Raw genomic sequence first — 12,115 nt, forward strand, 5'->3', positions numbered from 1 at the left:
CAATAATCAGCTATTTAGAAATAATAAAAATAAATCAAATCTCAAGAAACAATTCTTAATCAATTCAAAAAACAATACTAAACTATTTAGAAGTAATACATGAAGATCGTGTAATACATAAAAGTAGTGTAATCGTGCAATACATGACGGTCGTGTAATTGTGCAATACATGACGGTCGTGTAATTGTGCAATACATGAAGGTCGTGTAATACACAAACTTGAATCTTATATAACCTTACACGACCAAGTCGTGTGTTATATGATGAAATTATAATCGGCATAATCCATCACATTTTCACAATTTGCATGTAGCAAAACAACTAGAATTTGTTTTCGAACATGTTATAAAAGACTCACAGCTAATTAATCTATTTTTTCAATATAAAACCCTAATTTTTTATTTTTTTTCCCCAAATATCAACAAGAAAACTAATTACAAGGAATTACTTACCTCAAGTAGTTACATTCTAACAATTTTGGAGTAAAGGATTAACTCTCGCCGGCGATTGTGTAGTGACAAACTAGGCTTATCTTTCTCAGTTGTGGCATCTTCTCCTTCTCAAGCTCAGTTTGCTCGTATTGATGTTCGATTTAATATGTATGGACAATGAATGTTTGTTTGAGTAGAGGTGATGTTGGTGAGGAAATTGAGAATGGAGGATGAGTTTTTGTTTGTTTGAGCAGAAGTGATGCCTTTGAGTTGAAGTGTTTTTAAATAAGAATAGTTTAATAATTTCCTCTCAGTTTTTAAAGAGTATTGATAAAAATTTTGGCAAATTCTAATTTTAGGGTATTAAGATAAATTTTAAAGTATCAAGGTGTATCTGCTGCAATTCCCGCTTGATTATCTTCCTGCCACAGCTATCTTAAGAGGGGAAAAAGGAAAAAATGTACTAAAGAAGCATACAAATTCCCCACATGGAGTAGGTGACAATATTAACCTGAGGTGAGATCTGAAAGAAATCCATCGTCATAAGCTGTGCGAAATTTTATTGAGTCCATCCATGTATAATGAATGTCGCTTTTTTTTTGTTTTGCTTTGGGGAACAGTAATGTATATCACTTCATAGGAAGAAAGAAGCAACAAAATGTGTTTGTTTCAGGTAGTATAGCCCCTAAAAAATGTTCCCTTACAACAGCATTTCGATATTTAGCTTATGAACGGCGTAAAAGAATACCCTTTTCTTTTTGTTTCTTCTGAAAATGGACAAAGAACAAGGCCGCACGTCCTTTTCAGAACAGAAAACGACATAAGAGAACTTAAGCAGAGGCTGCTGTTGACAATAGACCGTTGTGCCTGAGCAATGGCTCTGGTGAAGGTTCACGCCCTCGGAATTCCACAAAAACCTGGACAAGACATCATTTAACAATAACATGGGATTGTAGGCTAAAACAAAATACTATACAAGATTAACAAATTTAATGCTTTCTATTTTACAAATGATGAAAATGATGCGATAGAATAATGGATATGATGTATAAAATTTGTAACAGCTTGCGTTGCCTAACCTCTAATGGTGGCTTTCCACCACCGAATGCAAGAATGGTCTCCCTGAACCGACGCCCTGTATCTTGGACAGCCTGTTGCAATATATAACTACATAATTATAAAGAACAGCTTTTAAAAACTGTAGACGGGAACTATTGAGAAAAACTGCTCCTAACAAAAGCTTTTCTGAGGGCCTAGGCTAGTGCATCAGAAGTACAAATATGAAAAATAAGGTAGAACCATAGAAGCTACATGAAGAAGGAAATTTGATTTTGAAGTGCATCTAATAAGTGAAAATTTGAGTTTCAAGGCATGAAGCAGGACTGTGAGATAGTCCTGTATTCCTTTCCCCAGAATACCTTGCTGTCATTCAATCCAGCATCCTCAAATGCTGAGAAAGCATCAGCAGACAATACCTCTGCCCACTGCAACATAGAAAATTATACTTTCAGATTCCATTAAAAAGAAAAGAAGTAGAAGGAATACAATTGAGGTCCACGTAATGCCAAAACATCTGAGAATAATACAATTTTTTTTTTTTCCATTGCAGGGGTGTGGTTGCATGGTTAGCAGGCAAGACAACAGTGACAAGGATCACAAGAATAAAAGATTACCTTGTAACTATAATATCCAGCAGCATATCCACCTGATATCCACAGGGATAATTATTATAGGAATATCCAATTAAAGCATACACCAAAATAGTATAAATAGAAGACAGAATTCAGATGAATTAAGCATGCACAAACACCTGCAAATATATGGCTGAAGCTGCAAAGGAATCTGTCCTCTGGCAGTGGGGGTAACACTTGGGTTCTTTTCGAAACCCTTTGATCGACATCAAAAACAGACTCTGACCCGCCAGGAACATAATTTGTATGCAGCTCCAAGTCTACACTAGCAAATCTTAGCTGAAAATTACAATCCAAAAGAGTTAAAACAGTGCATCATGCACACACAGATTTGCTAAAATTCACGATCTCCACTCATGAAAACATAGACAAAAATAAGAGCAGCGCAAGTGTTACTTAAAAGAGAAAAAACATTACTAAGGCAAACAAGACCCTAAAAGAGATCGTATGAAATATATAGATATGTATCCAAATCCAATACCAAATAGGGCACCATATGTTCCACTAACCTGACGTAGACTAAAGGAGCCAGCACGGAAAGTCCTCGCAGCAAGCAGCTTCAAGTATACATCTTCAGGGAGACTCTCTCCAGTTTGATAGTGCTTGGCAATGCTCATCAAAGTATCCCTGAAGAAAAACCATGAGAAATACTCACACACTGTACAAATCCACAATAGAACAATTATGAAAATGAAAAACTATTTTAAAAAATTATGCATTTGTCTCAAAGAGCTCCAGAAAATGCAAATTTTCATAGGAAAAATGAATCAACAATATACTTGTGAAATACAAAACATTACCAAGCATACAAGCAAGCAAATTGAATCTAATGCTGCTTACACCTCCCGCGCCCCCCCCCCCCCCCCGGCCAAAAAAAAAAAACTTCTTTAAACAAAAAAAACCATCACTGAATTACAATCTGAAACATCCTACAGTTTAAGGATGATAAATAGGGCTTAGGTTTGAAGAAATAACCTATGGTAACACCAGTTTTCCATGAATTGTGAGGGTAATTCAACAGCATCCCACTCTATTCCCCGGATGCCAGCAACTAGGCTTTCATCCTGTTTGGTCAACATATGCTGAAGTGCATGACCAAATTCATGGAAAACAGTCTCAACCTGCACAAGGTGTTAGAAAAAAATATAATTTACAATGAAGTTAAAGCTGCAACACCCACTGGTCAATACCGCTGACTGGGGTTCTTGGACTGCAGTGGTCGCCACTGAAAAGCCTTCTTACTGAGAAAGGGCCAAGGTGAAGGGGGGCATGCAGTTACAAAATATGACAGTGGCTATAATGGATACTGTTCTCAACAATAACATGATAAAAATGAAGAATAAAAGACAAATGAAGGGATTGGAAGAGAATATTACTGAAGGAAAAGGAAACTGTTTAGCAGATAAAGTGAACATAAGGACTGAGCTTTATATTTACAATAACAACAATTGAATCATCTATTTACATGCGAAACAACAACATAGCCGCAAACCCATACACTACTGGATGTTTTAAGAAATTCACAAGAAGCTAACAAGTTGGCTAATCACATATACTTCTACTGCTTCTGACCCAACTGCCCCCACAACAGTTCATGGCCTGGACATGTCAAAAATTACAGGCTCCTGATGATTCACCCAATTTATTCCCAAATTTAAATTGTCTAAAGAGCAAAAAAAAAAAAAAACAAAGTAGTGCTTATGCTCACCTCACGAAATGTCATAAGGCTTGGCTTATCCCCAACAGGTGGGGTTTGATTGCACACCATGTGGGCAACAGGTAACCTCGACGTAGTACCGTTGCGTGACAGAACACGACTTCGAGAAACAACCTCATCCATCCACGCACCTCCCTTTTTTTCAGATGGACGGGAATATGGATCAAAATAGAAGTATGCATTTGGACTACCTGAAGAATCTTTGACACAATAGAATCTGACATCATTGTTCCAAACCTGTTAAACAATAAGCACACATAAGCAGGATGTGAATAGAAATTCTCTGTCACAGCAAGAAAACAAAGAAAAAATTTGTGTATATTTATTACAGGAGCTAGACCATCAGCCGGTTCGATATCGATTCCAAAAAGTGTCTTCGCAAGATTGAAAAGGCCATCCATAACTTTTGGCAATGAGAAATATGGCCGAAGTTCTTCCTGTAGAATTCAAAGTAGTGAACAAATAAGTGTGTCCATGTACTGAGGTATCTGAGGAAATTTGATTGTGCACCCACACATGATGACACACAACTTGCAGATAATCTAAACAGTAAAGGGTTACAAGCCTGAAATGAATTAGTGTTAACAAAAAGTGTGTGGCATGGAGAGAGGAGAGAGAGAGAGTCAACCTCATTGATCTCATATTTTGACTCACGAAGTCTCTCACTCCAAAAACTGATGTCCCAATGGTCCAATTTGTCAGCTTCTAATGCACCTTGACTTTTGGAAAAACTTTTAAGGTCTTCCATGTCTGCAAATAAAGATCAAATTTTGATCAACCCATGAAATTATGTGTAAAATATATCAAAAGAAAAATACTTCTACCCTCATAACTTATAACAGTGTCACCAGAGCATCAAACATAGATATCCTCAGTAAACAATACCACGGAAAAGTGACCCAAGTCATGGTGCACCTACTAAATTCAAAACAAGCAATAATTTATGATATTGTACAACCATCGGTCTACCAATTAGCTACCCAGCCAGCTAGCTAAATGTGAGTGTGTCATAACTAGCATGAAAATATAAACATTTCCAGAATATCAAAAACTTACCAAACACCTTCCAAAATAAGAGTAAATCCTACCAAATAAAACCCTTCTGATAACTAGGCTTTATGTAACGCTTCAAAGGTGATATGGAGAGTAAGCCTTTGCATCCTCAGAAAAATATATATCTAAGAGATAGCTTTAAGGACTAAAACCTAAAAGACAACACACGGAGAAATCCTTTCATCCACAAAATAATTACATCTAGGGAGATACCTTGAACTGCAGGGTCCCAGGAAGCACTCTGAAGCTTTTCTAGCAGCTCAAATGCTTTGTCAACAGTAGCCATTTTCATTGCCATGCTCACCTGATAATACCTGATTCTGTCAGACTATCAAAAGGAAGTTTGTTTTGAAAGACAAAAGACTCGTACCTCAGCATAGTTTTTGTAACCGAGAAGTTTAGCCTTTTCCAACCTAAGCTTCAATATTCGGTCAATGATTGGTGTATTGTCCAAATCACCACTGGAGGCACGACTCACATAAGCTCGATAGACTTCCTCACGCAAAACACGATTTTTAGCATGTTGCATGACGGACATAAAACTTGGAGCGTCCAATGTAATTATCCATGGCCCATTCTCAGCAGTTGCATTTTCATGCCCCTGTTATTACATATTGAAAATACATAAGTGAAAATATAGTACAATAAGATATGCTGAGCCAGACTGGATGAATGAAAATAGAGACAGGAAAAAAAAATAAAAAATACTAGGTTCTGAAATAAAATACCTTGGACAACGCTGTTTGTGCAGCCAAACCAAGAGCAGTGGCAGGTAATCCTTCAATTTCTTTCTTATCGGTTATTAACTTTTCAAATTTCTTTGTGGCGTCCAAAACATTCTCCGAAAATTTATGAGAGAGTTTTTCCAGTTCCTGCGGATCATTTCAATATTAATTTACAAAAGGCTACTAAACAAGTCAAGGATCATGAACAGAAGCCTCCTTACTTAAACTCAAAATAAAGTATCGCTTACTCAGCAGCCAACTTTTAATGGAACAAAGTGACATAAGTAAAGATTATAAGGTTTTGGAAAATTCTGTTAAATGTGATCCTTTTCACTCTGGAAGAAAAGAAAAAGAAAATACATAATCTAAATAAGTACAATATTGGTTTTCGGCATGAATGGGGTCGGATTAATATTAGAATCACCAAATGGGAAGGAAAAAAGAAAAATGGAGAGATGACAGCAACTGAAGATCGTACAATTCTAGACAAGGAAAGCATGATTCAGGTGGCCAACCCCATCATGGTTCAATGTATAAATGATTGTTAGTAGGACGATAAGAACGGCTTAAGATGAAAAAGATCAAATATGATTTCATGCTAATGCTATGACTGTCTTCCACACATAATAAAAAATGCATTAAGTTTTGTAAGGGTAAGCACAGTCAACCTAGATGTTTATTTGAATCATAAGATGCACTTTCTATGAAATGATAAAGGCCAACCAAGAACTTGAAATAGAAATTTACAGCAGAATATATACGAATACAAGGCATCAAACAAAGCAAAATATCTTTCAGTTTATCCCGTATGGGCATCAATAATTTCCACTTGAAACAAACCTGCTCAATCTTGTTAAATTGTTCTCGTTTATCATCTTCCAGTGAGACACCATTGAGAACCGCTTCCTTTATTTGTGCTGCACAGGCACCAATATAAAACATATTAGACTAATAACTCAAGGTTAGACTTCAATATTCATAGAGAACTAAAGAAAACGAGGCAACCAAATTGTAAACCATTTGGCTCCCATTCCTAAGTTAGACATAAAGTCTCAGATATAATAACTCATATCATGAATTTCCAAAAATCAAGTTCTTAAATCATAGCAACCTCTCATAAATTTTGAAAATAAAAAATGAATGGAAATTTACTTTTTCCCAAGTAAAGCAGCTAAAAAGTATCAATCTATCATTTAATTTAACCATCTTAATTGTTAGAGCATTAGCCAACATTCAAGATCTTGACATATATTCACTAACGTAAATTCATTCATGAAAACATGATCTGATTTGTGACAATGGTTGGGTATGAACTAACATTAATTCAAGATACATTCGTCCGAATTTTGACACATTAACTGTATGCTGGAGCCTGGAGATCAGCAGTCAACTTATTTACTACCAGAGTAGCAAAGACAAACACTGTAAATATCTGAAAAATGAATGTTATGTATGATTGTTATAGAAATTCAGGTAGAATGTAGGCATCGCATCCCAAGTAAAAAAAAAATCTTGTGAATTTCATTGTCCAATCAAAATGCACCAGATAGAAGCAAGGTATCAATAATAATAATTTTAGATTATAGAATAACCGCAAGTTTAAGCATCCAAATTCGACAAAAGAGGAGCAATTACTCCAGGTACACAATATAAATAATTTAATTTTACTCACATTCGACTATACGTTTGCGAGCATGACTCAAAGCATTCCATTCAGGAGATTCTTGAATAGCTTTGAATGCATTGTAGATGGGTTTGCTTTGACCCAAACGAAGCTGAAACTTCACTTTCTCTGGCTGCAAACCAAATGAAAACAATTTAAGAGCCAAAATTCAGAAAAACTGTAAACAGTACACGTACTTTACGCAATTCAAGTAGTATGTCTTGACAACAAAATCAAAGTTGAAAACATATAAACATATTATATGGATGTGTTTGAAAACACACACCTGGACTTCTTCAATGGCAGAACGGAGCTCAGGAGTGTCCTTAACAGACTTCAGATGATTGATCATCCCCCAAACAACAGTCAGTTGATCTACAATCTTCTCCAGTGGCTCCACCAACTTTGGCCATGACGGCTCCACTGTTCTCTCCAGTTCATCCAAATCACTTTCCTACAATCACAACCCACGATAGAAACAATCAAAGCCCCAACATAAAACAGATACATCAAATACCCTTGATTATCAATAGGCAATAAAAAGACAAACAGAAACAGAAACAGAAAAAAAAATCCAGTACCAGTTGTTTCAAAAGAGCACGAATCCCAGGCCGGACATGCTCGGCCTTAACGACATCAAAAGGAGGAAACTCAAAGTCCTGCAACAACGGATTGTCTTTGAGAGATAAGTCATCAACAGCAGAAGCAGTCGCGGAGGCGGCCATAGAGAGTGAAGAAGGGGGGCAAGTAGAACTAGTAGAGAAAGAGAGTGAGGTCGTTTTGGATTTGTGAAGAGATTGGAGACAAAAGGAGAAAGAAGAAGACCAGAGAGGACAGGATTGGGATTTGTGTAAATATTTTGAGGTCAATTGGGATATGCGTTTTGGTGACTTTCTTAATATTGGGTGAACTGAGCGCGACACCGAGAAACGGGTAGCCATGAGCATGTTCAACACAAGCAGACTTGCTACCAATGCTCGCTTTGGTATGTGCATTCTCCCTACATTTACAATACTACCCTTCATATTTTTAAATTAAAAAAAAATTATTTATTGATTCTTTTCAAGTCCATTTGGAAAATCTCCGGAAAAGGAGCCTAACTTTGCCTTCGAAGGTTCGTGTCCAGCTATATTACCCATGGTGTTTGGTACCCTATTTTTTATCTTTTTGAAATACACCTTTAGATTCAACCCAAAAGTTGTACAACGGGTTAGATGCATTTGTTAGGTTATTAACATTAAATGCCCCTATTGTTTATACAAAATAAGAAAAATTAAAAGTTGTTAAATTGTAACATGTAAGTCCATAATATTTTAAATTCTTTTTAGATTATTGAACTAGATTTTCAATTAAATGGCTTATTCTTACATTTGTTAATATTTATTTAAATTAATAATTCTCTTATTAATTAATAAACTAATTAATTTAATATATAGCTAAACATTGTATTTTTTTTACTAACCATAATTGACAATAAATATATACATGATTTTTTTTAATTTAACAAAATGGCAGTCAATTTCCTCCCATGTGAGAGATATTATACCTTTTTTTTTCTCTAATGCAAGAAATTTTACTATCTCAAATGGATGAAATGCACAAAATATGAAAATAAATTTAATTTCATATTATATATAATTAATGTTTTATTATTTTCTTGTAACATAATATTTATTTAACATACTATAAATTATTTGATTATGTAGAAAAATATATTAATTTACTAATAATAATAATAATAATAAAGTGTTAGTTTATCAATTCGTAAAATCATGAGTTTATCAATTCATAAATTCATTTTTATTCATTTGAACAAGGATTTTGTATTTTTGGATTACTCTATTTGAAAATAATTTAAATATTCTTAATTAATTTTTTGTAATTAAAAAGATGAGTAATACTTTTATTTTATTAGTTTGTTTCTATATTGTAAATAATTTTAATTATATTTTAATATTAATCATTTTAGGAAAAGTAAATAAAAAATAAGATTTTTTTATGTAAAACACATTAATTAGCTTTTCATATTATAAAATGCATAGTGATTTATAATAAAAATTAAATACGCATGTTTAACCCTTACAATATATATATATATTGTGTTACATTCTTGTCAGATTAATGGCTAAGTGCTGGAAAACAGAACCATGGCCATGACCAATTTTTTATTTTTAAATTTTTTAGTTTGGTAGTGAAATGGATTTTTTTTTCTTCAACTCTAACCATTTATGCATTCTCTTCTCTACATATATTGCAATAAAAAAAACTTATATTCTCCAAATTGACAAGTCTATGATGTTGGAGTATTGTATTCATGTTAGCATCTTTGAAAAATGCTTTTTTTTTTTTATTACATGAGACTAATGCTCAAACTACAACTCATATTACATGAGACTATAACTGATATTTACAAATCAGACTATTACTAGGACCAACTTACATCAATGCTAATGAAGCTCTGTTCAGATTTTAACCCTCACAAATATTCGAGAGATGTCTACTCCTCACTCTTGGGTAAGGAAATAGATTATCTTCACTCAATTTTTAATTGAAGAAGAAAATACCCTCACAATGCATTTGTGGGGGTTCGAACTGCTACCCTCCAATTTGGAGGGCAGTAACCCTGACCACTCGGCCTAAGGCCAAGTTTTGAAAAGTGCTTCTGAAATAGATTGTGGCTTCCAAAAACATCATTGTAATTGAAAATTTTTAGGTGCAGGACTAATGTGTAAAAATATAAAATTCTTTAATTTTTTTGTTCTTTAAACAAATAAATGGATTCCATTACAATTAACCTTGAAAAGACAAAAAAGGGTGGGTACAAACCCATGTGGCAACGTAGTTTCGGCCTTCGTTTTGGGTTTGGCTACAATGCCGGGAGCATTGTAGCCGGCACCATGCCGGGCTCTCAAAAAGAGAGCCCGGCTGTCTTTGGCTGCCATTTGGCAGCCAAAGACTTGGTGCAGCCGGTTAACAAACCGGTTGCACCATATTTTTTTAAAAAAATATATAAAAATACAATATAAAAATTAAAAAAAGTCAAAATAATTTTTTATAATATAATTAATAGCAAAAGATAAATAAATTAAATAATATAATACAAACCATATAATACAATATAATATAATGAAATAAAATGGTAAAAAATAAAGAAATTGAAAATGAAAAAAATAGTATTTCAGGTTTAACATCAGTTGTTGCATGTCTGACGTCTCGATTGCATGTTTGACGTAGATGTTGCGTGTGTTAAATAAAGCCCAAAATAAATAAAGAAATAATATTCCCGAATATTCTCGTCTGTTTCATGTTTGACGTCGAAGTTACGAACTATACGTGATAAGTTTCATATTTTACGTGAAGTGTTGCAAGTTTCATGTTTAACGTTCGTTGTTACATGTCGGACGTCAGGGTTGCATGTTTGACGTAAGTTGTTGCATGTCTTGAATAAAGCCAAAATAAAGAATATTCTCGAATATTCTCGTCCGTTTCATGTTTGACGTCGAAGTTGCGAACCTTACGTGATAAGTTGTATATTTCGCGTGAAGTGTTGCAAGTTTCATGTTTAACGTTCGTTGTTGCATGTCGGCCGTTTCGGTTTCATGTTTGACGTTAAATGTCTCAAGTTTTGGATAAAGCCAAAATAAAGAATATTCTCGTCTGTTTCATGTTCGACGTCGAAGTTGCAAACTTTACATGATAAGTTGCATATTTCACGTCCAGTGTTGCAGGTTGCATGCTTAACGTCCGTTGTTGCGTGTCCGACGTCCCAATTGCATGTTTAACGTAAGATGTTGCATGTTTTAAATAAAGCCAAAATAAAAAATATTCCAGAATATTCTCGCCCGTTTCATGTTTGACGTCTAAGTTGCGAACTTGACGTGATAAGTTGCATATTTTGCGTGAAGTGTTGCAAGTTTCATGTTTAACGTCAATTGTTGCATGTATGACGGAAATATTTCATGTTTGACGTACGATGTTTCAAGTTTTGGATAAAGCCAAAATAAAGAATATTCTCGAATATTCTCGTCCGTTTCATGTTTGACGTCGAAATTGCGAACTTTACGTAATAAGTTGCATATTTCATGTAAAGCGCTGCAAGTTTCATATTTAACGTTAGTTATTGCATGTCCGACGTCTCGATTTCATGTTTGACGTATAAAGTTGCATGTTTTGGATAAAGCAAAAATAAAGAATATTCTGGAATATTCTCGTCCGTTTCATGTTTGACGTCGAAGTTGCGAACTTTACGTGATAAGTTGCATATTTCGCGTGAAGTGTTGCAAGTTTCATGTTTAACGTTAGTTATTGCATGTCTGACGTCTGAATTTCATGTTTGACGTATGAAGTTGCATGTTTTGGATAAAGCCAAAATAAATAATATTTTGGAATATTCTCGTCCGTTTCATGTTTGACGTCGAAATTGCGAACTTTACGTAATGAGTTGCATATTTCATGTAAAGCGTTGCAATGAATTCTGTTTTAAAAATACAGTTTAACCTCAAAACTGCATGAAACTATGTTATAACCCAAAACGTTATTTAAATTTTTAAATAGGTCCAATTTTAGAATTTCTAATTATTACTTTATTAAATTAAAACTTTCTGAAATTAAGATATGATCCAAAATATGAGAAATTATAGAATGACTCAAAACATTTAAATATTTTGAAATAGGTCCAAATCCGAAATTCAAAACAATAATTTATTTATTAAAATCAAAGATTATGAAAAACAACTTAACTCCATAAAAACATATTCTTATTGTTAAAGCACAATACATACTCGCGAATCCGGCTATTCGGAAATTTGTAACCGGCTAACCGGTTGTGGGCAGTG

At 34.3% G+C, this 12,115-nt stretch overlaps 1 protein-coding gene across 1 annotated transcript; it reads right to left on the reverse strand.

The window, feature by feature from the left end:
* Positions 1-964: 964 nt before the first annotated feature.
* LOC18036864 (probable cytosolic oligopeptidase A) lies at positions 965-8,371 on the reverse strand. Its single transcript, XM_006426156.2, has 17 exons — positions 7,862-8,371; positions 7,567-7,734; positions 7,290-7,413; positions 6,458-6,534; positions 5,621-5,764; positions 5,263-5,493; positions 5,106-5,196; positions 4,468-4,589; positions 4,169-4,276; positions 3,831-4,076; positions 3,098-3,243; positions 2,632-2,749; positions 2,242-2,401; positions 2,105-2,136; positions 1,850-1,915; positions 1,511-1,582; positions 965-1,348 (listed from the first exon to the last, which is right to left on the reverse strand). The coding sequence occupies exons 1-17, from the start codon at positions 8,303-8,305 to the stop codon at positions 1,262-1,264; spliced, it is 2,436 nt and encodes an 811-aa protein (XP_006426219.2). The 5' UTR covers positions 8,306-8,371; the 3' UTR covers positions 965-1,261.
* Between the last annotated feature and the right edge of the window lie 3,744 nt (positions 8,372-12,115).

This window comes from Citrus clementina, unplaced genomic scaffold (assembly GCF_000493195.1).
Source record: "Citrus clementina cultivar Clemenules unplaced genomic scaffold, Citrus_clementina_v1.0 scaffold_7, whole genome shotgun sequence".
In the NCBI taxonomy this organism is placed as follows: domain Eukaryota; kingdom Viridiplantae; phylum Streptophyta; class Magnoliopsida; order Sapindales; family Rutaceae; genus Citrus; species Citrus x clementina.